The sequence below is a fragment of the Chlorocebus sabaeus genome, chromosome 10 (genome assembly GCF_047675955.1).
Source record: "Chlorocebus sabaeus isolate Y175 chromosome 10, mChlSab1.0.hap1, whole genome shotgun sequence".
Classification (NCBI taxonomy): domain Eukaryota; kingdom Metazoa; phylum Chordata; class Mammalia; order Primates; family Cercopithecidae; genus Chlorocebus; species Chlorocebus sabaeus.
In genome coordinates, this window is record NC_132913.1 from 52,017,062 (window position 1) to 52,032,960 (window position 15,899).

General features: G+C 35.3%; 1 protein-coding gene across 20 annotated transcripts in view; it reads right to left on the minus strand.

The window, feature by feature from the left end:
- COBLL1 (cordon-bleu WH2 repeat protein like 1) overlaps nucleotides 1–15,899 on the minus strand; it is a 160,815-nt gene that overhangs the window by 39,000 nt on the left and 105,916 nt on the right. For 16 of the 20 annotated variants that reach the window (XM_007965187.3, XM_007965186.3, XM_038001998.2 and 13 more), the window contains 5 exons: nucleotides 8,570–8,771; nucleotides 6,291–6,519; nucleotides 5,415–5,453; nucleotides 741–838; nucleotides 391–627 (listed from right to left, as the gene is read on the minus strand). In XM_007965187.3, the coding sequence (XP_007963378.3) occupies nucleotides 391–627; nucleotides 741–838; nucleotides 5,415–5,453; nucleotides 6,291–6,519; nucleotides 8,570–8,771 (805 nt within the window). The remainder of the gene's footprint in view (nucleotides 1–390; nucleotides 628–740; nucleotides 839–5,414; nucleotides 5,454–6,290; nucleotides 6,520–8,569; nucleotides 8,772–15,899) is intronic. The other 4 variants (XM_073019764.1, XM_007965193.3, XM_007965189.3 and 1 more) reach the window with 1 other exon arrangement.

Here is a 15,899-nt window from a genome sequence, read left to right on the forward strand (position 1 = left end):
ACTGTGTTACTGTTTAAAAAAGAATTATTCAAAAATAAAGACTGTATTTCCATTCCTATTACATGCACCAAGCAAGAGCCCCTAGTCAGGCCTTAGTAAACCAAGACTTTAGTTTTCGGATATTTTTTTCGCTTGAATATGAAAGTTACTTAAAATGGACGTTTATCCTTTACTGCATCACAGACCTGTACGTATACAGAAGATCTATTCCTAGTACCAATCTTAGAATGAGCTATTCATCTTATTACCGATTAGTAACTGTTACTAATTACCAATTGTTATAGGACTACTTCTTTCTAGTCTACCTAGAAAGGACAAGTTAGGTAAGAGGAAAAATAAATGGTACCCTGCCTCATCCAAAAAAACAAAATAGAAAACAAAACTACGCACCTTATCTGTCTCATCCACGCTCATGGATTTCATTATACAAGAAGCAGGCCTCTCTTGGATGTGTGCAAGGTCTTGGGGGACACTCTGAGACACTGGCATCGGAGGCAGTGGAGCCCGCCTCTTCTTGGGTGCATCCGATGGCAGGGTGTTGGAAATATATGGTTTGGAAATGGTATTGGACCTCGTAAAAGTCGGGCGGTGCTTATTTACTAAAGGAGTTGCAGGGGCACTGGCAGTCTGGTAAAGAACGACAAAGCCAAAATCTAGTAATTTCAAGATATTAGTAAAAAGCATTAGTAATTAAAAATATTTGAAGAATCTTACAAAATGCAATATAAGAAAATACTTACTTGGTCCCGCTTTTTCTTACTGCGTTGAAAAAAACTGAAAAACCCTTTATTTTCTTTCTCCTTCATAATATCTAGGTTTTGTGATATTTGGCAGGACTCTAAAATAGAAGAAAAGCATCTTACTTTTGTACGTGAGGTTGACTGTTCAATTCCAAGATTTCTTTCTCTTACTTCCCCTTTGCAAACTTATCTAATGCTAAAAGCTACTAATTGTAGTCTACAAACAAGGCACTCTGCTAAGCACCTTAAATCTTATCAAGTTCTCAAAGCAACAAGCAAATATTGTTCTTATTTCACAGAAGAGGAAACTGAAGCTTAAAAAACTAAGATACATAATCAAGGCGAACACTCAGGAAATGACAGAGCTATACCACAAACTCAATTTTTTTGATTCAGAGTCTGTGTTCTATACAACATTTCAGAAGTGGAAATAAAATAGAAAGGATACTTCGAATTAAACAAGATATGAAATTGCTACCACACAGTTTGTTCCTTTATTTTTATTATACTTTGCTCTCACAGCTAAACTACATGAAATATTTTCTTCTACAAAATGTGAGTCATTATAATTGCTCAGTACTCTGCTAAATGTTTCATAAAAGTTATTTCTTTAATAGGGTGGGTCTCAACTGGGACCAATTTTGTCCCCCCAGAGGACATTTGACAAAGTCTGGGGACAATTTGATTGCCACCACTGGCAATGGGGTTAGGAGACTATGCTGTCGGCATTTACTGGGTAGAGGCCAGTGAGGATTTCAAACGTAGTACACTGCAAAAGACAGTCCCCAATGACAGAATTATCTTGTCCCAAATGTTAATACTGCTGAAAATTAGGAAGCCCTACTTTAGTTAGAATGGCAAATGTCAAACCTCAAGGTTGCATACATAATATTTATATAAAATTTTCCAAAAAGCATCTCCTAATATCAACTGAAAGGCCAACAAACAATGACACAGCCAATAGTGCTGGGACTCCCTGGCCCAAACTGGCTCTAAATTCCATTTCCCATTAAAAGAAACCATGATTACTTGAGAATGGTTGATTCTCTGTTGGTATTAAGGAATGTACAAGATAAGCTTGGGACATCTAGCCATACTAGAAAGAATGCAGTCAAAGTCTACCAGGTTGTGTTAAAAGGACTCAGGAACCAACTTGAGATAGTTTCTACCGGTAAAAGTAAGGATAAATTGGACATCATAAAAGTAACTCAATAAACTGAAACATGTCACATGTGTTTAATTTCATACATTCATAATGATACTAAAAAAAAAGCCTCTTTGTTCACCTTTGTGTTATGCTGGAGAACCAGTCCATTATTTTAAAAACTGATGAAAGGAAATCATCAAACTATTATACCTTTTTCTTTTCTTTTCTTTTTTATTTATTTATTGAGATGGAGTCTTTTTTTGAATCTCACTCTGTGGCCCAGGCTGGAGCACAGTGGTGTGATCTTGGCTCACTGCAACCTCCGCATCCTGGGTTCAAGCAATTCTCCTGCCTCGGCCTCCCAAGTAGCTGGGACTACAGGCGTGCGCCCCCATGCCTTGCTAATGTTTGTATTTTTAGTAGAGACGGGGTTTCGCCATGTTGGCCAGGCTGGTCTCGAACTCCTGACCTCAGGTGATCCACCCACCGTGGCCTCCCAAAGTGCTGGGATTACAGGCGTGAGCCACCGCATCTGGCCTATTCTACCTTTTTCTGATTGAATTCAACCTCTGTAGCAGCCATATAGCTGACACGGGGCAGCTTGCTTTTTTAGTAATATTGATTGCAACAGATTTTCACTATTTTTCAACTCCTAATTAACTAAGATGTAGACAAAGATCATTGATGGCTAACATTAGAAAAAAAGAACTCGTCGTTACATGTTTGCTGATGGAAGTACACAGCAACACTTGTGAAGTATTCTTGCCAAAAAAATCTCTTGCCAAAATCTGATCAAGCCTCTAGATTTAACCATCAATTTACAGGAAATAGAGGGGAAATTTACACTGAAATAAAATTTCAATGACATTGGCAATAAGTTAAACACTAAGTGACACCACAGGAGGCAACAGTAAAAATCTGAACGTGGGAAGCTATAAGACAAATGACCTGGTTTCTTCAATAAATGAGTAGCGAATTTTTCTAAAGGCTTGGAAAAGCAATGAGTGGGGATCTATAAAATTCAAAAAATATTTCTTCTACTAAGCAACATATAGATTTTATGGTAAATCACAGTACAATTTCAATAACATTTGAAATAAAATATTATGTATTAAAATTTGTGAGACATAACTGAAGCTAAACTAAGAGATAAATATATAGTCTTAAATGCTTTTATTTAAAATACCTATCTTTAAAAAAACCAAAATAAATTATGGCAAAATAGGGACTACTTCAGGAAAGGAAAGCTAGTTAACACCAAATAAATATAGTAATGCCTCAATAACATATGAAAGGAAAACTACTTTACAAAGTAAAACTTTTAAATCTGATGATTCAAATATTCAATAAGCAGCATACATTCTGCACAATGAGTTTCACAACGCTAGCAACTAATAATAATGAACACGTGCATAGCACTTTATAGTTAAAGTTTTTTGCATGCCTAATATATTTCTTAGAATGACCTTGTGAGGGAAGTATCAAAAGTTATCACTCTAAGCCCCTTTTCTCATTGGAAGATGCTAGCATTTACCCTGCAGGATATAAAAAATACATATATATGAAAGCAGTGGTATTACTCCATTACGCTCTCAGTAACTATAAGTGAACAGAGAATTTTAATAACTTGCACAAAGACGAATAGGCATTAAACAGTAGAACTAAAACTGGTCTCCATTTAAAGATTATTTATATTTGTATTTTTGTTTTAGATTTGCCACTATTTCATTTTAAGATGGAATACACCACTTATTGCATATGGATGCACAATTAAATTTAGAACAGTAGATGAAAAATTCATATGGTTGTGCAATACAATAAATACAACCAGAATATTTTTTATATTTATTTTTTATTTTTATTTATTTTTCTGAGACAGTCTCACTCTGTCACCCAGTCTGGAGTGCACTGGCAGGGTCGTGGCTCACCACAGCCCTGACCTCCCTGGGCTTAGGTGATCCTCCCACCTCAGCCTTCTAAGTAGCTGGGACTACAGGCATGTGCTACCATAACCGGCTAATTTTTGCATTTTTTGTAGAGATGGGGTTTTGCCAGGTTGCCCAGGCTGGTCTGAAATTCCTAGGCTCAAGCAATCTTCCCACCTTGGCCTCCCAAAGTGTTGGAATGATAGGCATGAGCCACCATGCCTGGCCCACATGGTTATTTTTGGTGAAGAAATTTTCTGGTCATCCTCCACACTAGTTAGCCCTTAAGTTTTCACTTAAAGTTCTATATCAGGGATCATAGCAAGTCAGGTTAAACAGTAAGACAAGCAAAGCCTTGAGCTTATTTAGAAAAGCAACTCAAATACTGTAGTTTCCTATTTCTATTTCTAAAAGGCAGGCTAAAAATAATTGCATGGAAACTTCTAAGTTTTCAAAATAGTATCAGAAAAAATAAGGAGGCAAGGGCACTGACAGCATTTGGATTGACCTTGTAGATTCTGATACTGTAAAGCTTTCTTAATTTTAATATTTCACTCTCTTAAGATTTATCCACAACATTTCATATTCTGAATAAACCACATCCTTCCATTACTGGAAGGGATATTAGAAATCAATACATTCGACAACCTCGAAATGAGGCCAGAAAGTTTATGGAATTTGCTTAGGATTATGCAAAATTAGGAGTAAAGGTCAAGTACAAGTAACAAAATGTTGTTGCTAGAAAGAACCACAGAGATCACTATTTCTAATCTCTTATTATTATAGAAGTAGAAGGTGAGATTTCAATAACACATAATATATGCAGTTTGTTAAGGCTTGTTTTTTTAGTAAGCTGGTAATTATTAGGGTAATCAATTATTTAAGACTTTTCTTACTGGGTGAAAGAAGATTTCTACAATTTATTATTGGACAATTTTTAATACAGTTTTTCTCTACAAAAGGAATGCATGCCCATTATGTAATTCTGTATTATAAAGAAAATAAATAATAATAATAAATCACCTACCATAACCCTACCACCCAAAGGTAACCACTATTGAAATTTTTTATGTATTTCCTTTCAGCAATTTCATATAAAAGCATGTATTCACCTATTGTGTTAAACACACTTATATGGTATAAAAGCTAATTTCAACGTAAGCATTTTCCATGTTATTACAAAATATTCACAAACAATGACTGCAAAATTTCATATGGTTAATATAACATCATTATTCTGAATTACTGTTCAGTGAAATAATCTGAGATGCTTCCTTGTTACTACCAAGCTATTAGCAGTTGTACCCAATAAAGATCCTAGCAAATCATTTTTCCTTGTATGAGAGTAAAGAATATCTTTTCCCACACTGTTAGAATAATTTTTAAACAGTTGTTGAAATGAAATTATTACAATTAAATTTGGAAATCAAGGGGAAGGAACCTATAAATTTTTTCAGGAAATAAAACCCAAATATTTTCTAGGTTAAAATCTCTTACAGAATGAACATATTAGTGATGTTAAGAAAAGGTAAAATTAGAAGCTTATTTTCAATATATCCAATTTCAGGTTATAATTTGTTTCTACTGATTCGTACATCTTACCTTGTAAAGATGACTTACTGAAGACAGTAACGGAAGTGGCTACAGAAGGAGGGGTATAAAAGAGGGTAAATTGACTGTGAAGATGATGTTTGTTCAAGTATAAAACATCACTGAGTTGAAAAAGTAGTTTATGGATTATATAAAGCCACAACTTCAGGAAAAACTTTGAAGTCTCTATGCAAAGAGTATGTAAATAATTGTCAGCTTCACTAAACTTTTATTTTGCTTAGTGAAACAGATTCATGTTGAATAAATGTTTGCATTTGTCTACTAGACATCACACAAACCAGCATTATCTAAGATCTCCAAATTTTAATACATCATTTCTATAGATTAAAACTGGAAGCTATTTCAAAAATTTTTTGAGTAAGATTGATTCATTTCATAAGCCAACTTATTTTGGTGTTGATCTTGGAAAAAATTTGGCAAGAAACTTCCAAACTTGAATGATAATTAAGACTCAGACAAAAATCATAATGAGTCTACAGTAATTCACACTTGATTAGAATAACAACGAATTTACACGTAAATTTTTATTTTCTGTTTAAGCCTCAAAGCCATGAAGAATTAAGTTAAATTCTATGCCCCCCCAACAAAAAATCAGAGAAAGAAAAAATATAAAATGTAGATGATGGCTAAAAAATACAAGTTTTAATTTCAATTTCAATAACTGAAATTAAGTTAAATGTTATATTTAACTTGATTTATATTTATTAACATTTTGTTTTCTTATTCCTAATGCCATGCAAATACTTCTATCTATAGGACCCAGTAACTGCCATTATGAACTTGAGAATACCTACATGCAAACACAATGCACAAAAATATACAAATATATACATCCCACTAAATAAATAAAATAGAAATCTGTCTTACCTCTGTTGACATCCATTGCATATAATTCTCTTAGTCCCAGGTCATTAAGAGATTTTGTCAAGTCGAGGGGCTCCTGCGATTGATAATCTTTCAACAGTACTGTATGCAACGGATCAAACTCACATTTGCTACATATAACAGGGGCAAGCTCTTGAAGTGGTGCGTGTGGACTCACTCTCACTATGGTCTTCTGTGTTTTCTTAAAATTAATCACTACTCTTACAGTTTTCTGAAACACAGATTAAAGCCATACTTGTATCATAATTTACTGAAACAAACATTCTACAATAATGTCTAGAATAATGAGATAACCTACAGTTACATATTCTTTTTTTTTTCTTTTTTCTTTTTTTTTTTAGACAGAGTTTCGCTCTTTTTGCCCAGGCTGGAGTGCAACGGCGCAATCTCGGCTCACCACAACCTCCGCCTCCCGGGTTCAAGCGATTCTCCTGCCTCAGCCTCCCGAGTAGCTGGGATTATAGGCATGCACCACCACCCTGGCTAATTTTTTTTGTATTTTTAGTAGAGACAGGGTTTCTCCATGTTGGTCAGACTGGTCTTGAACTCCCGACCTCAGGTGATCTACTTGCCTCGGCCTCCCAAAGTGCTGGGATTATAGACGTAAGCCACCAAACAGTACTTTCCTATTTTGGTGTGAAATTCTCTTTTTGATTAATGTTACTTCCTAAATCCAAAGCAAGTTCTTAGAAGCAAATACATTAGTTTATTTATTAAATAATCCAACCATTCTATAGTAAGATTTTAATTAGGTTTTAAACTAAAAAAGAACAAACTAGCCTCACATCTAGTACCACTCATGTTTTCACTTTGTTCCTTAAAATACTTACTTTAAAATTAGCAGATGTACATCGTACAAAATTATGTATATTTTATCCTACCCTTTGAGGAATATTTATCTTTCAAATAATTTCTCTATTGCCTCAATAAAAAAAAGGGGTACTTTGGTTAAGTCACTAAAATTTTGTTTCTGTTTGAAACATTATAAATGAGATAATCCATATGAAAACCTTAGCAGACTTTCTGGCACATAGTCATTGATCAATAAGAGAACATTGACTATTGTGATTAGCTTTTGTTGTTGTTACTATTATTACTTTGGCTAATTTTAATATTTTAGTAAAGAATATTACAATGTCTTCATTAGATATCTACTACTGATAATTTAAAATTGCTGGGAAGATTTTAAGCATCTCATCATGTAATTGAATTAAATCCTGTATGGAACTTAGCAACATGAGACTATACTAAGTGAAATGTACATTTTGCAGGTCCTTAAAGACATTTATTCACAAAACTAAAACCCTTTGTATAATCCCATGCAATAGCATAAATATAACCATTTCCACCTAGAAAAACAGCAGGTAATAAACACCTAAACAGAAACAAATGCCTAGACAGAAGGCAGTCCAATATCCTAACACATATTAATAATATTAAATCATATATTGCAGAAAGCAAGTATGTTTTAATATTTTCAAAAACTCAACTTCTTTGAAAAAAGCTTCATAACAACATGAAGAAAATGCAAGAATATGTATATTTAAGTCACATGTAGCAATTTAATATACAAACTTTTATATATATTATAAAATGAAAATGGTTGATGTTCATAATGAAAGAGTATTTGTTGAAACCCATAAAATTCTACCCTATTGCGTATAGCAATAAAACAATTTTAATAAGGACTGATGATATTAGAATGATGTGGTTAAAAATTTTTGCATGGAATTTGTACATTAAAGAAAATGGAGTTAATGTGCAGCACACATTAATAGTTTAGATGTTATTAATTCAAACACAATGAAGAGTTGGAAAACAAAACAAAAACACACACACACAAATAGATGTAAGTTACGACTGCTGCTTACCAAGTACGCAGAAGCCAAAATATTACTTTAGGAAATTCTTAGATGAATTTGCATGAAAAGATTCTAAAATCCTCCTTTACATATAAAATACTTTTTTAAAAAGTAGCTTAAAATACAAATCATTCATAATTGTTACATTCTTATGCAATCATATTAGATATCATTTTAGAGCACTTAAATCTAAAGTTTTGCCCAAATTCTATTGAATTCAAGGATCAATAACCAACTGAATCCTAAACAAAGTGGCCTAGAAAAACATAATACCTATGTTCACATCAAATTTGATCAGGAAAGTCCATTTTCATTTCACTTACAATGAGCTGCTAATGACTGAAAAATCAACTTAATATTTTAGCCACAAGATACCAAAAGATATAATGGAATTCTTACCTCTGGTATTATAGGTGTAGGTTTTTTCTTATCCAACATTTTTGGCTTTAAAATTACCTTCTCTACCTCCAACATTCCTATTGGTGTGTTTGGTTTAAATTTAATGTGGTTCTGTTCAGCTGACAACAGATCGATTGTGTAACTTGATGGATTTAAGTGATACTGTGCACAAAGGAATATCAACAAGTCCATCATAGGCTTACTGTAAAACAAGAGTATTTCATTACCTGTTATTATTTTGAGGATTTTCTTGGAATGCTTGTCTTCAATAGATAAACAAAGCTACAAAATCGTATTTGGAAAAGCAGCTTAAAATTTGAGCTATAGGCCAAGCTACAGGCCAAGGCAGGAGGACCGCTTGAGCCCAGGAGTTGGAGACCAGCCTAGGAAACATGGCAAGACCCTGTCTCTACAAAAAATTTTTAAAAATAACCTGCTGTGGTGGTACGTGCCTATAGTCCCACCTACTCAGGAGGTGGAGGCCAGAGAACAACATGAGCCCTGGAAGATGAGGTTGCAGTGAGATGAGATCATGCCACTGCACTCCAGCCTGGGCAACAGAGCAAGACCCTGTCATCATCATCATCATCATCATCATCATCATCATCAAAAAAATAATATAACTGCAAAAAATTGGACTACAAGATATTTAAACAGACAAAATTGTAATAGTTAAAAAGTCCTGGGATAGTCAAGACAGCATGGATCCTAGTGTTAGTTCAACAACTACTTTTATGTTTTACCAAATTGTTTCCAAATTACAAGTTTCAGGAGAAGTCCTTTCCTTACCCAAGAGCAGTCCTTCACAACACATTATTTGTAATACAATATTGGCAGTCTTTAGCTTATGAATTGATTACAAAGTTCTCATAAGAATGAAGCATTTGGAACAAGCACCACCACCTTTTTGGCTTTAGAAAACAGACTGTAAATATCTACATAGGAAGTCCACAAAATCCTAAAGGGCGTAGTACAAATTCTTTAATCATTCAAAGGTTATGAATATTCTCTAGGCACTGGAATCACAGTACAAGTATTATAGTATATCTGTTCTCATAGATCTAACACTCTACTGGATGTACTAAACCAAGTGTCAGCAAACCACAATGTGCAGGTCAAAATGGGCCCACAGTCTGTTTTTGTAAATAAAGTCGTATTATAAAATAGCCATGCCCATTTGTTTATATAACGTCTCAGGCTACTTTTGTGTTAGTTACAACAGCAGAATGGAGTAGCGTGACCACACCTACTATACAGGCATAGCCCACAAAGCCTACTATTTTTACTTCCTGGCCCATGACAGAAAAAGTTTATCAGCTCTTGTACTAGAACATAAAATAGAAATAAAGTAAATGTATGAGATAATTTCAAATAATGAATGAATGTTTAATAGCATTGGTAACACAGGACTCATTTCTATAGAAACTTTCATACCCAACTTGGAATTCAGGGATACTTACCAATTTTTTGCTTCCCTTTCCATAGACTCTCATTGTTGACACAGACTTATATTTTCATTCATATCATCAACAGAACAACATAGTCTCTGAGTCTGTCTTAATACTGCCAGCCCTTAAGGAAAGCACACTAAAAAATCTTTGGTATCATGTGCTTTCCCCAAATGTCAGGTGATCCTAAGCTGTTAGTTCATACTTAAGAATAAGGCACTGAGCTGCAGTGTGAAAATCCTATTTTTATGGCTGGAGGTGTAGGTTCATGGGATTCACTTTAGGGTAATTGGGGAGCCAGACATCTGCATCCCACCTCAAAAGGGAAATGCACATATTAGTAAAAAGTTACTCTCCAATTTCTTGACTAGAGATATAAACCTGGTTACTGGCTTTTGGGAACTTGACAGGCAAATGGGGCTAGAAATCCCGCCATTCGGTATGCCACTTCTATTTTAGTGCATCTGTTTTCATATGGCACGACGTCACCCTCAGCAAGCTCCCAGGCCTGCAGCCCCTCTGATGCAGTTCTTCCAGACAAGGAGTCTCCTGCAGAGATGGGGAAGGATTCACTCTTGGATACTGTGTGGTCTTGAAGTCAAACATTACATTACATAGATTTCAGATCATCCCGTTTTCAGCCCCCATTTCTACTTTCTGTGGTCGCTGCCTACTCCTGGGCCAGTCCAATCTTTATGGGATAAGGAGTATGTTTCTCAATGGTCCCTCACACCTCCCTTCTCCTCCCCCACATACAAGTAGCACCCTATTACTTGTACATATATAAAGAAAAATAAATAAATAAAAGGCTCTAAGTCCCTCAATTAAAAAACAATTCTCAGGAATACATTTCAATTCTCAAAATACATTCCCTGTGTCTTTATTAGATGGTTGCATATTATTTAAGAGTTTTACATCCTTCTTTTGAGCCACAGGCTATGCCCATAAATGTATCTATATTGCCTATGTTTTGGCTTTAAACAGTACATTTTAAATTTCATCCAGAGAGAGACTAGCAAAACGGTCTTGTGGAAGTTGATTTTTTGGTAATATGGTACTCTGCAAGAGCAATTGGATGGCACATACCAATTCTAGACTTGGAAATAGTACTTTCTTTGATAGTAAATAAAGTTAAGAAGGATTAGGTAATGTCTAGTTAAATACAATTATAAATACCGTTTAGCTGGAGGAGGAGAGAACTTTCATTGCCAACTGACTGGGTAACTGTCTGCTGTTGTCTATGAGTAAATGATGATACATGCAGACTGTATTTCTTTCTCTTTATATATAAATGTGTCAAGTAATAAATGTAAAAACATTGACACTTATTCTTCCAACATCTTTTACTTCTTAAATACACAGTTTTCTTGAATCTCTGCCAGAAATACATAAGTTAACAAGACAAATGGCTGAGTGCGGTGGCTCACGCCTATAATCCCAGCACTTTAGGAGGCTGAGGTGGGCGGATCACAAGGTCACGAGATCAAAGCCATCCTGGCTAACACGGTGAAACCCCGTCTCTACTAAAAATACAAAAATTAGCCGGGCGTGGTGGCGGGCACCTGTAGTCCCAGCTACTTGGGAGGCTGAGGCAGGAGAATGGCGTGAACCCAGGAGGCGGAGCTTGTAGTGAGTTGAGATCACACCACTGCACTCTAGCCTGGGCGACAGAGCAAGACTCCGTCTCAAAAAACAAAACAAAACAAAAATACAAAAAATTATTAAAGTTTTGTTTTGTTTTTATCACTATTTTTGTGCCATAATTATCATCCTTTATGTATAAACATATAAATGTTAAAAAAATAAATTTTTGATTTTTTAAAAAAGTTAGAACAATTTGATACTTTGTGTAGAAATATTGGTATTTCTGTGACAAATTAATTTTCTAATCTAATAAATGGGGTGGACAATTGGTCAAGAATATTAATATAATGGCCTATCCCCTCAGTCACTTTATTTATCTAGAAACTTTACACACTATATCAGATTTCATAAGAAAAAAATTGCCGACTATATCATGACCTTTGAACTCAACACTGCTTACATGTTTTCTACTAAAAATGCCTCTTTTAGAGGCAACTGAAAACCACAGAACTTCTTTATGACTTTATTCTCTCATTTTATAATTCCAGGTCCAATTCTTTATTCAATAGTTTCAGAAGCCAAATTTGTCTTGAAAGTATTCCTATTCCCAGACAGATAAATGCAGCAATCCAGAAAGTTCTGCAATAGACATAATTACATATGTGAATTTAATACTGCATATGAATTGTCTCTGGGGAAACAACTGAATTTTCAATAAGTGGTACTGGGAAAACTATCGGATGAAAAAGAAAAGTTGTGTATCTAACCTGATTCCTTACACCATAGTAAGCTCCATGTGGATCTTTATGTGGTTTGTGTTTTACAGTAATAAGCCCAGTGGAATTTTCTGCACCAATGGAAATGTTCTATATCTGCACTATCCAACACAGTGGTTACTGAGCTAGTGGACTCCCAAATCAAATTTTTAATTTATTCAACTTAATTTAAATTCAATGTAAGTAGACACATGTGGTGAATGGCTGCCATACTGGATACAGTAATTCTAACACGCTGGTTCTCAAGGTGTGATACATAGACCAGCAGCATCAGTATCTGCTGAGAACTTGTTAGAAATGCAAATTGTCAAGCCCCAACCCAGATCATTAATTCCTCTGGGAATGAGGAACAGCAATTTGTGCTTTGACAGGCACTCCAGCCTATTCTGATCATACTGTAGTTTATGAAGTTTATGGAACTCTGATCTAGAGAGAAGATAAAAAAGAAACAAGTAAAATATATAAAATATCAGGTGGTGATACATGCTCTGATAAAAAAATAAAATTTAAATTAAAAAAAAACAAGGAAAGAAGTTAGGAATGTCCTAATTGAAAAATGACACCAGAATAGAGACCTTGAAGGGCCTGGGATATCTGGGGAAAGATAGCTTTGACAAGTACAAAAACCCCGAGGCAGGAATGTGCTCTAAGTGTTTAAAGAAAAACAGAAACTAGTCGGCTAAGGTGAAAACAATAGGCACGAAATCAGTGATAATCTTGTAGTGTTTAAAGGCCTTTCAAGTGAAGACTTGAGATTTTACTGAGTGAGACAGAAAGCCTCCTCAGAACTCTGAGGAGTGATGTGATCCACTCTACTTTTTAAAAGGATTACATTCTGGTTTTTGTATTCCAAATAGCCTGGGGCAGCAGCTACAAGGTTATTGCAAAAATTTAGGTGGAAGATGGTGGCGGCCTAGACTACTCAGATTCCAGATACATTTTGTAGGGAGCTGATAGGATTGAAGCTAATGCAGAAAGGAGACAGAGACAGAAAGAAGAGCTAGCCAGTGGAAAGGGGCCAGGATTGGAGGGACATAACAAAGTGGCAGGGTTGCTGAAAGTACCCAACAGGAGATCTAAAATGCAAATTTCAATGGTCTGCTATGTGATGTGCTTACTGTAACTCTACAAACCATCATTCTATATTATTACATCACATTGAATTTTGGGTAGCCTTGGGAGGTGTCAAATAATTTCAGATGGAATTTCAGAAGTAGAAACCGAAAAATATGAATCCGGAAGTGGTGAGACATAAAGTCAGAGACAGAGGTGGCCCCAAGAACGTAAAACTCTTGGGAGTTTATGATAAGATTATACAGGGGATTGAACCTTCCAGAAGTGGAACAGGGGTTCAGGCCAATCTTACTTAGATCTTAAGCAGCAGAGTGACCTCGACAAGTTATCTGGATTCTGTGTGTACACGGATGTGAGCTCCCCTCTAGCAGGACCACATCTTAGTAATCTGTAGGTACCTGGCCAGGTCGCTGTTGTCGAATGAGGAATTTAGAGAAAACAGTGATTAATTCTGTTTGAAAGTCAATGGGCTCAAATGCATAGCAGACGAATACAACTGACACATGAGAAAGCATACTTGTTGAAAGGAGATTCATATGCTTTAGAAAAAAATAACATGGTGAAAGTTCTGTTGTTTTTTATAATTAATAAGCTTGTTTTGCCTAAGCCATATCTTTATACAAAGGTGAAACATAAACATTAAATAGGGTTAAGATCTTTTCCCAAAACAGCCTCAGACTAGTTTGAATGCTTTAAATATTTAATTGAAGCCTCAGCATACAGCACTGTAACACAGGAAAGCTGACCCTGACCACAAGATTTTGAGGTTGGGAATTACTGACTGTCTAGCTTTACCATAAAGGAGTCATAACGCTGTAAAAGTCGGACATTAACTTTTAAGCAGGTCCTGCATCCAACAGGGACGCCGCTGGGGTTAACTAGTCACAAAGTGCACCCACAGGAAATAAAATCATCTCTTGAATATACCTGGATGCCAAACTACTTCTGCCAAAGATAACAACTCTGGTTGGATAATCATCCCCCAGCCGATGCACCTGAAAGCAGTTGGCTAATGAGTTTGACCACGAGATCACCACAGAAAAGATGCCTGTCTTCCTGTTCCCTAAGGCGGGAGCACACATGAACAGTCCATCTAAAACTTGAGGCAAATTATTAAAAGTGGAAAAGGACTGAATGAACATTATAATCACTCCTCTGTATTATTACACCACATTGAATTTTGGGTTATTTTATTACTCAGCGGAGTCTGCTTTGCATTAACAGTATTTACAGAATTTTTTCTCTTGTAAGATAATATAATAATTTTCTGGAGGGCAGAATTTTTTTTTTTTAAGACTCTAAAAGCTCTTCTTTGAAATGAAGAAATCCCTATGAGATTTCCCACTTCTTTCAGAAATAGGTAACAATTCCCTGTATTAGTTTCGTATCTGTACCTTGTAAGTGCACACCAACAACCCAATTATACATACCAGTAATCGTACAGAAATCTTAAAACATTCTCTATTGCTGCTGTTTATCAATCTTATGCTAACCCATGTAGTTCAGTAATGAGTTCAGGAATGAAGCAGTGCTCTGTCTGTGTGTGCAAGAAATGAAATGTACCAGGTACACACAACAACTAGACCCAATCTCAAAACTGAGAATGCTTATTATGCTATAAGAAACATTTCAAAGAAAATAGATGAAATTAAGATTTGAAGATAATTAGTAATAGGTCACATTACTAAGCTGATAAGTTCTTAACATACTAAAAATAGATATTACTAAATGTAAAAAACCCCACAATTTTTAGAAAGTAATCACTTTGGACTCTATCTGGTCGTTTATCTTGGGTGTTATACTCACAGCTGATTATAAATAATTACCGACATAAAAATGGTGATTTAAGAACACACCTACTAAACACACATACATGCCACTTATAAAAACAAAAATACTGCAAATCCATCTCACTATAACTGGGGCAATTTGAAAATAGACAAAGGATAAAATTTTATTGACATGAAAGGTGGAAATCATTAACTGAAAAAAGGAGGTTACAAATAGCATGTACAATATAATACCATATTGTTGTAAAAAAGAAGAGTGCACATACAGATGTGTGTACATACATACGTGTACACATAGATGTGCATGCCTAAGAATAAAAGGCTAGACACTACAACGTTAGAAGCTGCAACTGGCCTGCTTAATGAAATTGCATTTACAATTTTTTGGCTTATCTGTATTTTCCAACTTTCTAAAACATCTAACTATTGCCACTGCAATCACAAAAATTTAAAAACTAAAATTAGGGCTGAGCACGGTGGCTCACATCTGTAATCCCAGCACCTTGGGAGGCCAAGGCAGGACATCACTTGAGCCCGGAGTTTGAGGCTGCAGTGAGCTACGATCACACCACTGCACTCCTGCCTGGGCAATGGCGTGTGACCCTGTCCCTAGAAAAATTTAAAAATTAAATTAAGTTAAAAATCTGAAATTAAAAAG